The 13369-nt window shown below is 37.8% G+C and overlaps 1 protein-coding gene across 1 annotated transcript; it reads left to right on the top strand.

Annotated features, from left to right (window-relative positions):
• Positions 1-930: 930 nt before the first annotated feature.
• Positions 931-12968, top strand: LOC135414770 (arg8-vasotocin receptor-like). The gene is made up of 3 exons (XM_064655956.1): positions 931-9469; positions 10523-10659; positions 12050-12968. Exons 1-3 carry the CDS (start codon positions 8557-8559, stop codon positions 12158-12160), a joined length of 1161 nt encoding a protein of 386 aa, XP_064512026.1. The 5' UTR covers positions 931-8556; the 3' UTR covers positions 12161-12968.
• Positions 12969-13369: the final 401 nt, after the last annotated feature.

The following is a 13369-nucleotide window of genomic DNA, read 5'->3' on the forward strand; positions in this document are numbered from 1 at the left end:
CTACATTATTTTCATATTGCTTTTTTATCTCTGTTACTTCCCTTCAATATTTTGCTCTTGTGAAAGAACTAAAAATTCTAGAAGCCTTAGAAAGGCTTAAGCAACTCAAATAAAAGAGAAGCTTACAGAGAAAACTGTCCTCGCCAGGTGGTCACATAGTTGTGAGATTGCCTTCCAAAGTGAAGACTTATATTGTAACTGCTTCGTGTCTTCGCCTTACGTCGATTGCCTAAAGTAATTATGGCTCCTTTGCTCCTTATTGTCACTGAATCTTGGACAATAGTATGGAAGTAACATGTTTGCTAAGGAGGCAACTCTTTTCATAGAATATTATAAATTGTTGTACTAAATATTATGTAATCAGTTCACCTAATAACCAGTGAATATTTTGGGTTGTTACCCCCTTCCTCTTCCGAAAATATCCACCAAAAGAGGTGTGGTGGGACAGTCAGAATCCCCAAGATTCTGCATCCCACACTGAATCCCACGCCAAAATGTCAGTCCTTCTAGCTAACAGTGATGTGCATATACCATACTAGAACTGTAACAAATCCCACCAAATTCCACCTTATCTCTCCCACTCGGTGCTGCTGCTGTGACTGCACAGACACCAAGCCTGGGTATCTCCAGTGCCTCATTTGGGCAGCCTTATGGACTAAAATGAGAAAAGATCCAAGTTATTCTCATGGTGATTTTCCTGTTGGAGTTGTTCCAAATGAGAAAAGTAAGTGTACTGGAACAGAAGGGTAAGTGCAAGAGTAAATATGACTTTCCTGCCTTGTGGTTAGAAAGTCAGCTACAGAGATATCCATAGCTTCTGGTCTAAGTTCCTCAGATCATTCTCATTGCACAATAGCTTTTGGTATAAAATGTATATATAGGATTAAACACCAGACTGTGGCATTGCCCTTCTCACAGGAGCGCTTTTTTCCAGGGTTTCTTCTTGGTTTCATGAATCTTCCATTCTTTTGTGCATAGTCACCTAGTTTCAAAAAGAGGAGAAAGCTTTTTCAATTCTGCCTTGCCAATAAATTGGTGAACTTATTGTTCAGAAATGTATATTTAAACCTTCTCAGGCTAAAAATAGCACTGATCCCCTTTTCTTGCATCACCTGGGTAAATACTCCATTGAAAATAATCTTACACTATATATTGTCAATGACCTTATTCCTGTTCCTCTTCCTTCCAATTCCTACTGTTCCTCCTCTCCTCATCCAGCGGCCTTCATTTTCTCACCCCATTTGAAAGGACTGGACAATTTTCAGTCTGTTCATTGAAGGAATGCTTGTAAGGTGTCATTAAGAGTTACAGGCTCTGCATTTTGAATGTGTAAAGGTACCTGGCTCTTCTGCAGAATTAAGACTCTAGATTGTAATTAGGATCTGTAATTTAGCTATGCCCTGCTCTGTTCATTTTTCTGCTTCACTAAATCCAAGAAGTTTCCTACTTCCCACACAATATAAAGATGCTTGGACCCCTAAATCAGGGTTTGGATGCTGTTCAGGGAATTGGTACCTGAAGTCCTTTATGCATCTATCCTTAATTTCCTGTGCCTCTACAGCTCATAAGGGTCAGTGGCTCTGTCCTTGATCAGTGCTTTTGTGCATTCTAGAAATCTACCTGCCTGTACCAATCACTTCATTATATACTAGTTATGAATAACACAGTTGATTACTTAGAATTTGAAATTCAGACTCATGCTAGAGGTCATATTACAAATTCCTCTTCAGCCCCCTATGATTATCATAATAGTCATTCTGTTACCTTTCAGCACTCGAGAAGTGATAGATGTGAATTTTGTTACTGCAGCATCTGGTTGAGAGTATGTGCAAGTGTCACACAAGGTTCTTGGTGTAAATGGAAGGAGCTCAAAACATAAAGTCACTTTAAGTCTGCTGGAATGAATTCACTGTCCACAGTGTTTGCAATTGCTTATTCAGTATTGCTGGTGAAATTTACTGTAATTTTTATTTATGTTATCTTTTAATTAAAACATTGACATATGGCTGACCTTTGCTCTGCATCTTGAAGTATTATATTAGGTTCCATCTTAGCATTTTTGCCTTTATTGAAAAGCTCTGTTTATAGCTTCTTATCTGTGGAAAAAGTACTTTGTAATTCTTCTTCAAAACCAGTCCATGATAGTTCCTTTTTCCTGAAGTTACATATTATTTCTGCATTTTTCTTCACTCTGACCAGCCTTGATGAGTCTCCTTATCTGCCAGTTTCCCACGATCCTGGTGGCAGGTGAGCTGTCAGACCATTAAGTGTCCTGAAAGGGAATCCAGACTGTCTGGAATGCTGCAAATGAAATAGATAATTTTTGGCAGAAGCCTACATAATTGATTTGTAATGATTTTTTTCTATCTTAAAGTAGTCTGATGGAAGTTGTAGAAGTAACAGTAAAACCTCAGGACTCTACAAGTGAACACTGGTAAAGTTGCACAAAATTTTACAGTAGCAATAGGAAGAAGGCATTAATTAGAAGATGGTTTGCAAATTGTGGAAGATAATTCTGCCACCATAATGCAAATACATAAATGAAGAAATCTGGTTCCAGGCTTTGAACTGAGAGCTACCTTCACTCACTGCCCTCAGTAACAGCTGTGAAATCAGAAACAAAGCTAAAGAATGACGCCAGCAATAGTGAATAATAAATCTTTTACTGAAACAAGTTTAAAAAATATTGTTTCAGACATAATCTCCTTAGGGATTTAAAAGAGGTGCGTAGCAATGTACGTAGTTAGTGGTCCTGTTTTATGGCAAGTATCTGAGACATGACTAGTTATGAGTCACAGGGGACCCATACCCGTTGTTTTTTTCTCTGGCTTTAATGCCTCTGGCTAATTCCTACTGAAGGATGCACTTAATTTAGGAAGGTCTTGTTCCAAAATATTGCCTAACAGTAAATATAGTAATTTGATGTGTTGCAGTCTTACATTTTAAGGCTATAAAGCTGAATTTGTTTTTATATAAATTTTAATCTTACTAAAGTAACACCCCCTTCCTTTAAATAGTTAATTTACTCTTTGAGAGATGAACATAGTTTCATGGAAAGTGAAAGGCATACACATGTACACAACACATAAATATGTGTGATTCCACTTTGGGGATATAAACAGGGCTAGCAGGACAGAATGTTGCCACATGTTCATTATAATGTTAATTTGAAAAGTTAAGGGTGGTTTGTAGTTCATCTTGACTGGAAATTAATGAGATTTTGGATTGTCCTGACATTTTCTAATAGTCTTTTGGCTTCATTAAAAGCTCTACTTCCTGCCCAAAAGTGATTTTGTCCAAATCAAAGCTTAACTCTTTCTGAGGAGTGAAGTTATTGACACTATTCTTCATTTTGTGTTCTTCTTGTGTGGTGACAATGTCAGCTGCCTACATTGCATGATTGGATTTATGCTGTCTATAATAGTGTCTGCAACGTATTTTTCTCTGGTTTTTGTTGGCACATTGCCTTTAGTTTTTGCATCTGAGGCTGTTTTAGTTTCACAGAGCCAGTCTAGTAACTTTCTAACTATATAGGAGTGAGCCATTAAGCCTGGTCCAAAGAACCTTGTATAATATACCTTAATATAACTATTGAATTAATGATGGGGTTTTTTTAAGAATCCAGAACTGTAGGAAATCGTACCAGTGCAGAAGCAATAAGACATACATATTGTGTTCTGGAAATAAGCAATATTATAATACTGAAAAATATACTACCTTGCTGTAAATGCACTTGTGCTACAGGCTAAGTCCTTGAACAGTATTCATTTGTAACTTTGGCTAATCTCGTTTATGAAAGAATCCATTTACGAGCCATTGCACTACTTCCAGAAGGATTTCTCATAACATTACCTGCTACTCGTGCTTATTTGCATTACTTAATACATCTCCTCAAGTGTATTCTCTATCACTAGGGCAATTTCAATGCAATGCTATGTTAACTCTTTTTATCTACCCTAGAGCATATTACTAAGTAAGTGTTTTTTATAAAAACATATTAAGAAGTAAATGCTTCTACCATCTTCCTTATAACTGAATCTTTTACTGCATGCTCTAGTCCCTTCCACCCTCTAAGGCCCTTGGAAGCTGTTTTTACGTTTTAGTGTTTGAAAAGAGATAAAATCACATAAGCACTAAGGAAATAATTTTTGATTTGTCTAAAATTCTGTAGAGATGTGACAAATCATGTGAAATTTTTCTTTTCTTAATTGGTTGGTTTTCATGACTTGACAAGTGCAATAGTAATAATCTACTAGTCCTTCAGATCTACAGAATCTCACAGAGAAAAGAGGCAGACCTGGGTTTCCTACATCAAAAGCAGACAGCAATATTTCTCACTTGATCTTTACTTAAATAGGAACTTTTTAGAACTTGTTTATGCATTCCAAAGTAAAAGTGTGCAAACCTATTATCTTCACAAGTTGTATTTAATAAGTAATAGCTGTCATGAGATTAAACAGTTTCTGGGTTTTAGAAGCTTGTGGGGGGCTTTTAACTCTAAAATACACATATTTCGGCTTCAGCATATATTCCTTACCTGGCTTGGCAAAAAGATTTGCAATGCAGTGCAATTCATACAGTTTTTGGAAGACAAAGACTGTGATGGGAGTTGACACACAACTCACATGAAATACATAGATCAAGGGAGGTGTTTATTCCCCCCTACTCACCACATATGGAATATTGCCTCTGACTGTGAAGCCCCTGCACAGGAAAGGTGTTGATGAGCTTGAGTGAGCTCAGCATAGGGCTATGAAGATGTAACTTAGTGAGGAAGGCTGAGTGAGCTGGGCTTGTGCTCCTCACCAGGCTGGCACAGCAATAAAGAGGTAAAATAGGTGTTCTCGTAAGATAGGGTAAAAACCAGAAATATATGTAGTGGGGAAATCTTAGGTCCCTTCCAATGCTGGGAGCTCTGCTGTTGTGCAGCACTGGACAGACATCTAGTGGATCTTCCCCAACACGTTTCACAGATACCGTCTGTGCAGGGGTTCCTCCTTCCTTCCACGATGTGGAGCCTTTTATTTTGTGGGGCAAACAATCACGTTTTTTCTCCTGTCAGTCTGGGATGCCATCTGAGTCATAACATTCCCCAGCACCAGCACAGGCTTTAAGTACAAAGCTCAGCAGAGCAGACATATGTTGTTCAAGATCACTAACTCCTTGAATACAGTATTTTCCACAGTGCTCCCAATATGGGTTGTTCATCCTGGAGGAGAGATGGCTTCAGAGGCCCTAATGTTGCCCTCCTATACCTATGAGGATGCTGGCAAGAGGTCTGAACCAGGCTTTTACTGAGGTTATGGCAGAAGAATGAGAGGACATGTTCAGAATCGGGGGAGGGTCTAGTGGCACATAAGGAAAGCTCTTTCACAGTGAAAATAAGCATTTGCAAACAATTACCCAGGGAGGCTTGGGGATTCTAAGCTCTTGGAGGTTTTCAAGACCTGACTGGACAAACCCTTGATAAAGTGGTCTGAATTCAGTGTTGCCACTGTCTTGAGCAGCTGTGTGAATCTGAAGTTCTGAGAAGATGCCTAATTTTGAGACTTAATCTGTGAGCTGAATCTCTTCCTTCTAGCTAACTGACAAACATTAGATGAGAGCCCACACTGAGAAGTTCAGCAGAAGTTAATTAAAATGTGCCTTCCCACACTACTGAAAGCAAATAATTTAGGAGTAGAATTTAACTTGGACAGATGCAGTTTGGAATGAAGCAAAGCTGGGCAATGGGAGAAGGACACTACTGGAGTGAAAGAACTGCTAAGACTACTTAAACATTTTTATCTGTTACCTTAATTTTCTTTTCTCAGTGAGTTATATTCCCAGAGTGGATCAAATGTCAATATAACACTATCCTGACTATCTGCTAGCATGCATGAAAAAGATTGAAAGGACACAATTCCAAAATTATGAAGCCATTAATATACACTGAACTGATTATATACAAGATAGAGTCTTACACCACTAGGACAATTTGTACAATCAGGTCCACCACCCTTTTTATAAACATGGCAAGGGCTACTTCTTTCTGAGTGTGCTTGCCCTTTAACCTGTATCCATATGCTGAATCTGACACCAGGACTGCTGCCCAGACACTGTGTGCTCTGTATGTGCGTAGGCCTAGGAAGAGTTACATGTTCCCGTGGATCTTGTTGAATGATTCTAGGTGATAAAACACCTTTGCCTGAAATATATGTCTACTCATACATTATGCATTGTGAAAAATTGTATGAATGTATGCTTCTGGTATAACATTCTGGTTAGTCTTCCAATAGTATCTCAGAATTGACTTGTGTTGCATATTCTGGTCTTCTTGCATGTAATTGCTTAATTATCTTTCAGATCACGAAATGTAAATTTATGTTTATTTTCCATGCCTGACCCTGGGCTTAATTTTCTGTTCATGTATTCCTATTTCAACCCACTTAGACCTAGCTCTGCATAGATGTACATATTTGGTCTGTATCCTGCTAGAAGAATAAAGATCCCACCTGGCTTTTCATTATCTCATGGAGTCTGGATGGTCAAGGTAAATGATTTTGGAGTACATGCCTGAAACTCGGTCTCCATCAGAAGGCAGAACCTGAGATCAGCTCACCTACTCCACAGCACAGTGTTTTCTGTCAGCAGATTTGCCAGGGGTTCATGACTTGTGACCAGTTCAATTGCTCTTCCGCAAGTTTCTGGGTGAAGGGAGAATGAGGGTTAAGACAAACCCATTTGTTCCTTTATGATCTTGCTATGCCTGTTTCCCACTAAAAGAGAGGGGTTCCAAACTGAGGGGGAAAACTAAGAGGAAACAACCTCAGGAATCCAAGTTTACTACAAATAGGCTTTAATTTAGGAAAAAAATTATCAGGTATATTAGATTAAGTGGTTGTGATTCATACTCTTTGCAACAGTCTTAGAAAAAAGCCGTTGTAGACTCAGGCAGCTGCAGCAGTGTTTAGCCAAGTACGGATTACAGCTACTGATAGCTGCTGTTGGTGGAAAAGTTTCCTGAGATTGTTCAGCTTGTCTGTTATCTGTTCTCATAGTCTTACCCTTGCATGAGCTGTTAACATGCATCCCACGGTGAGATGTAAGGGGGAAAGAGGGAGAGAAAAGAGATCATATTGTTTTTGTAAACTGTTCTAGTCTACCTCACCATCCTGTTTATGCATTTTGCCCTTCACCTGTCTGTTGATACATGAAAACCTTTAGTGGCAAAGAGGTAGTAGTCTGTCTGTGAGCTTCCTGAGCTGGTCTTATAATGTAGTCATGATCACAGTGATCTATCAGTTTAGGTGCAGTATTATATACTCTTTATGAGCATGGATATTACATTCAACCTTACTGGTTTCCTCTTCAGAAAGACTTCAAATTACTAGTGTCCTGACTGTAACCAGAAAGATATGAGTGCCCTAGCTTCAAATAAGATTGCATACAAATATCTGTTTTCATATTAAATGAATTCATTTTATTAAATCTCTCTTTTGTGATTAAGAGGGCAAGGCTGAGGGAGAAAAAAATGAAATGAATTCAAAATTGCTATTCTTATCTGTGACTAACAATATGCAAGTCATACTGGAAGGTTGAAGAACAATGAATTTCCTGTGGTCATGATATAAGTTGCGCCACAAAAAGAAAAAGGTTTAGGTACTGAGAAATGACCTCCCAGCTTTTAGCACTATAGTAGAATAAAGACGTTTGGAAATTGTTTCATCATAGAGACCTTTTCCTTAGTTGGATTTCCCACTGAATTTCCACTTATTTTTCTGTTAATTCTCAGTAGACTCAGAGTCCCAATAAAAGTAATTTATTTCATGTGTTATTTTTCATTTTTCCGAGAAAAAACCTTTAAGTCTTGACCCCATCTTGAAATAAAAGGATTATTTTTAGGGCAGTTCGAATAGTTTTCTTTTCATTTTAGAATCAGGTGACTCCAAAAAGAGAAGGAAAAAAAAGGGGCTATGGAAAAAGGCATTTATTTGTCTGTGTTGCCTTTAGGGTGTGGTTGTGCCCCAGGAGCCTGGAGAGTTGCCGTTACGATGCGCCTGAGCTCAGGGACCCAACTTTTTTCTACTTATAAGCATTCCTCCCAGTTCAGCTGAAGAATGCTCCTCTGGTTTGCGTAGAAAAATTCTTGCAAGAGGTCTCCTGAGTAAGGTCATTTGAGGATGACTTTGGCCACAGCTGTTTACAAGTTAGGGTTTTGACCGAAGTGAGTAATTGAATCATGTTGAGCCTCTGAAGTTTGCCTTTTATTTATATATTTCCCCCAATTGTGTGGCTCGGTCTGCCATTGGCTGCGGTCCCTGCAGCCTACCCGAGGGCTCTGCAATTACATAAGGCTCTGTCTGCTGGGAGCCTATATAAAGCCTTTGTGCACGCCAGCAAGACAGAATTTCATCAAGATTCAGGTCCCAGTGCTTTAGTTTGCACAAGCAGGAGGAGTTTTGCTTGAAGATGCACTGAAACTCGAACGCCAGCCTGGTTTGTTTGCCAGCAGGTGCTTCACAGCTGTCAACCTGAGTCGTAAGTGGCAGCTACTGTAAGTAGCTTCTGTGCACTATGAAGAATTTTTCATTTCCTATGCAGGATAACACATATCAGACCGAGAGTCCTTCTCACAGATTCCCGAGTCCGACAAATCAGTCAGATCCTGTTGGAAGACCAGAAAGAGATGAACAATTAGCTCAAGTAGAGATTGCTGTACTGGGGATCATATTTCTGACAGCATCTGTGGGCAATTTTATTCTCATACTGGTGCTGTGGCGAAGAAGAAAGAAGCTCTCTAGGATGTATGTGTTCATGCTTCACCTCAGCATTGCTGATTTAGTGGTAGCCTTTTTTCAAGTTCTGCCTCAACTCATATGGGATATTACAGATGTTTTCATAGGCCCAGATTTCTTGTGCAGAATTATCAAGTACCTACAATTGCTGGGCATGTTTGCCTCTACTTATATGATAGTGGTCATGACAGTGGACAGATATCAAGCAGTTTGCTACCCTATGGTCACATTCCAAAAGAAGAGAGCTCTCTGGAACATCCCTATTTTCACCAGCTGGTTTATAGCACTGATTCTTAGCCTACCACAGGTATTTATCTTTTCTAAGACTGAAATATCTCCAGGTATCTTTGAATGTTGGGGTGAATTTATTCAACCATGGGGCCCAAGGGCATATGTGACTTGGATTTTTGTAGTTATATTCTTCATTCCCTCAGCCATTCTTATCACATGCCAGGTTAAGATTTGCAAAATAATCAGAAGAAATATATGTGTGAAAAAACAGAATGAATGTGAAGCAACAAATCAGAAGCAAGTCCTGCCATCCCGAGCGAGCAGTGTGAACTGTATTTCAAAGGCTATGATCAAGACAGTAAAAATGACAGTGGTGACAGTTGTTGCATATGTGCTCTGTTGGTCACCTTTCTTCATTGCACAGCTGTGGTCTGTGTGGTTCCCCAGTGTCATGACTGAAGGTAAGATACTCTCCATCCTCATCACTAACTGCATAGCAGGCTAGCACATTGCCATCAATTGCTTTATGTTTGCACTTTGCTTTTGTGTAAAAGTTACTGTGATCATTTGAGTAGGATTAAAAAGAAATTTCTGGACTGGTTATCTCATTTATTTAATTAGGTACAGGGAACTTCATGTGTTATGTGATGAAAACTCCATGTGTGTGTTTTGTGTGATTAACAGTTTAAAGATTAATGAAGAGTGGGGTGAAAAGTATCATGTGCTCCAGCAAAGGTTCAGACTTTTAGAGGTTTTAGGTAGTATAGCAACAGTATTTGGGTTGTATTTAGTATTTATTTTTGAGATGAAAAGGAGTAATTGACTATCCAAAGGAATGAGATAAATATTTCTTATTTACTGGATAGAAGAGGGATGTTATAAGACATCTCATTTTTTTAAATATTGAAATCATATTGATGAAATCTCTGTAGTATCCACTGTAGCATTGGAAGTTGTAAATCAGATATTTATAAGGCTAAACAGCAAGCCTGAGAGAGTTATCAAAGAATGCCAGGTTGTAAACAAGATTAATCTTGTCAAACTTATGCTATTGCCTCTTTGTGAAAGGCAGACTCTATAAATTCACCTATTCTAAACTCAGAGATAAAAAACAAAAGAAAAAGAAGATAATAGCTTTTTCTGATAAAAAAATCTTCTGATCTTTGTTTTAAGAATTATTCCTGTCTGTGTGACTTGGAGTCTCATTCTACATACATTTATATATATCTATATCTGTATTTATCTGTATTTGTATAAAAGGTTAGTAATTGCTTTTAAATTTAATGCAGCTACATAAAAAATAACTACATGGAACTATTTAATTCTGAAATGCACGCAATAAAGTGTGCTTCATATCTTCAGCAATTGCAAACTGCATTAAAATGTGAATTTTCTACTATTAGATTAACTTTAACATATGAATAAGTACAGCAGAAAGCAGCAGACTGTGAAAATGGTACTTATTTGTACAAGTGTTTATTTACTCTCTTATTCCTTTAACTCCTTCATTCTAGGTTCAGCATTCACCATTATCATGCTCCTTGGCAATTTAAATAGTTGCACCAACCCATGGATTTACATGTATTTCTGTGGCCACATTCCATATTGCACAAATAAGCAAGTGGAGAATACCTCAGCTCAAGAGGAATCGGTGATCACAGGGAGCATTCACCTTGTAGACAGAGACCCTGAGGAAAACAGTACTTCTTCATAAATACTGAATGCTTTTTGATGTTTTGTTACATTCCCTCTATTTGTAAGACACATGCATATTTTATGATCATCCCTTTTTTTGTGGATAAGGAAGCTGGAAAATTGTCTTTTGTTGCACAAATATATATTTCTCTGCAGTTCTATAGCATATACAGGAAGTTTCTGTGTTGTGCAAGCCAGACTCAGTGCTTCCATCACCACTGTCTTATCAGAATGGATTTTTGTTAAAAAAAAAAAAGGCATCATAGAGGTTTTGTGTCCAAAAGTACTTTCTGGTCTGTGATTCTGGATTTCTAAGTAGTAACATTTTGCAGCTAACTGATCCAACAAATTGAGACATAATTGTAAAGGAACCTGACATGACTAAACTTGAATATGTTTTCAAATTGAACAACGAATTGTTCATCATTGTGGTCTGATTGGGGAACAGTCTGACAAATCTTAAAAGGGCAGCGCAGTCAGAAAAATCTTTTGCCAGCTATTAATAGTAACTAGTTTAAATCAATTCCTTATATACATTTATAAAATGCCAAGCCGCTTAATATAATTAAAAAAGAAAAAGGAATTTGTTGTGCTTGTTACACAACACCTACTTCAGTTTCAAATTCCATTGTGGATGGCAGGTATCAGCAGTAGAGCAGCGGCCCAGGTTTTTGGCTTTACTCCATAGGATTTTATCTTCCATGCATTCCCTGATGTGCAAGCAGTTAACTGGACACCTCCCTACACCCCATACCCGTGTATATACATACTTTAACTAAAAATGGGTGTTAGGAGTGTACACTTTCATTTGGTATTCCGACCTATTTGTTCTGGCATGCAATTTATTGGCTGAGTGTGCTTAGAACACCTTCAGGCTCAAATTTAATTATTTCCCTTCATGGTAAAAATAGATCTACATATTTTTATCTCAAAATGCTGTTTGGTTGCTGGTTTGTGGGTGTTATATATGGGTAGCTAGTTATTGCCTTTCAGTGTCTGCAATCTAATCAGAGGAGGATGGAAGGAATATTAGCAAGGCTCTTTCTGGTGAGAATAGAGCTGCATTCCCAGAGATCTTTGGTGACACTTGCATATCATCTGTCTACATTATACTGTGTTTCAGCAGTGCTATTCACATGTCATTTTTCTGCGTGCTAGCAGTCTCAAATATCAGTGGAAAAGCTATAAAATTGTGGGGGTTTAATTGTCTTTAAATCGTATTCAAATACTGATTAAATACTGATCAGATTATCAGAAGTCCTGCTGTACAGTGAATAGTTACACTTCAGGTTAATCTGTGCTGATATGACTGCATATTTTATGATTTCTATTCCCTGTATTGTTAGACCAAATACGGCTGTCCAGCTGGCAAGAGGAATGGATTTCGGGCAAGTAGGAAGAGAAGGAGGTGGATGAAGGCAGTACCAGAGCCAGACAGGAATGGGAAGAGTCTATGAAGTCTCTTATAAAAATTGCAATTGATACTTTTTCTTGTGTTTTCCCCCTCTCTTTAATTAATAGTTATTAATTCTACCCCACAACAAATTCCTTGTTGGAGCAATTCTCTAACTCAAGTTGCAGTGTTGTTATCTGGGGTAAGAGCATCCAAGTTATAATCCATACTACTGATAGGGTATTTGTAATATTCAGCCATTCACTTTCAATCTTTCAAGACTTTCTAAGACTTTCAATCAATTAGCTCTCAGTTAGGTTTTCCCTTGTGACTGAATATGATGGTAAATGGTGGGATTTTTAGTTTTTCTACTTCTGTTGATTGCAATTAGTTACCTAGTATAACATGCAGTGTTGAAAGGTGGTGTAAACAGAAATGTTGCAAGGAATTACCTGTCACTGTACAACTGTATTTGCAGCAAAAGGCATTCATTTGCAAGAAAAAGAGGCAATGTGCGAAGAGTCATCCAGATCCAGAACTGACAGAAGTCACAATTCTGCTCAGACACTGCAGTGAAGCTGTGCCATTTGACATCACCTGCTCTGGCCTCCAATTAAAGTTAAAAAGTGTAACTTCTACTTATATTTCTGCATTGCTCATATATTTGTTACTGGCTTTATAAATAATTTGGTAGAGCTGGTAGCTTAAATAACAGTAGCTTCATCTGTTCTTTAAAAGTCTGAGAGCAATATTAACTGACCATATTTCAGATATTTTGATCATGTGTTGAATGAAATGTCAAAACTTCTAAAATTCAGTAATGGTTGTTTATTGTTTGCAATGTTCAAACCAATTACATTTTTGTCTTGTAAGTACTTTCTTTCTGATTTTTTTCATTTTCTTTCCCCTGAGATCAGTTCTGCTGTTAAGGAGAAAAATAAATGTTACTGTATTATGGTACAAGCTACAGGCTATGGACACTTTTAGTTTCAGTCTGCCAGGAGGTATTTGAAAACAGGTATTCCTGCTTTTTTTCTTAGCAAAATGAATTAGGCTGCATTTTTCAGATGGAATTCATTATCCTAAATGACCTGCCCTGCTTACCCCATGGGCAGCAGTGACAGACACACTCAGTGGGGAGTTTGGTTCAGGCCCACAATTTTCTGTCAAAACTCATTTTCAAATGATGGAAAATTCATTTTGATAACATTTTTATTTTCTTTCTTTTTTTTTTTTTTTTTTTTTTTTTTTTTTTTTAGTAGTGTACCCCTTA

The sequence above is a fragment of the Pseudopipra pipra genome, chromosome 5 (genome assembly GCF_036250125.1).
Source record: "Pseudopipra pipra isolate bDixPip1 chromosome 5, bDixPip1.hap1, whole genome shotgun sequence".
Lineage (NCBI taxonomy): Eukaryota > Metazoa > Chordata > Aves > Passeriformes > Pipridae > Pseudopipra > Pseudopipra pipra.

Bases quoted from the DNA above. Each gene is read 5' to 3' on its own strand.
- LOC135414770 (XM_064655956.1), top strand. From the start codon at position 8,557: ATGAAGAATTTTTCATTTCCTATGCAGGATAACACATATCAGACCGAG. The intron at 9,470-10,522 runs GTAAGATACTCT...CCTTCATTCTAG, and splicing joins CCCCAGTGTCATGACTGAAG to GTTCAGCATTCACCATTATC. The intron at 10,660-12,049 runs GTGATCACAGGG...CTGTATTGTTAG, and splicing joins CCTCAGCTCAAGAGGAATCG to ACCAAATACGGCTGTCCAGC.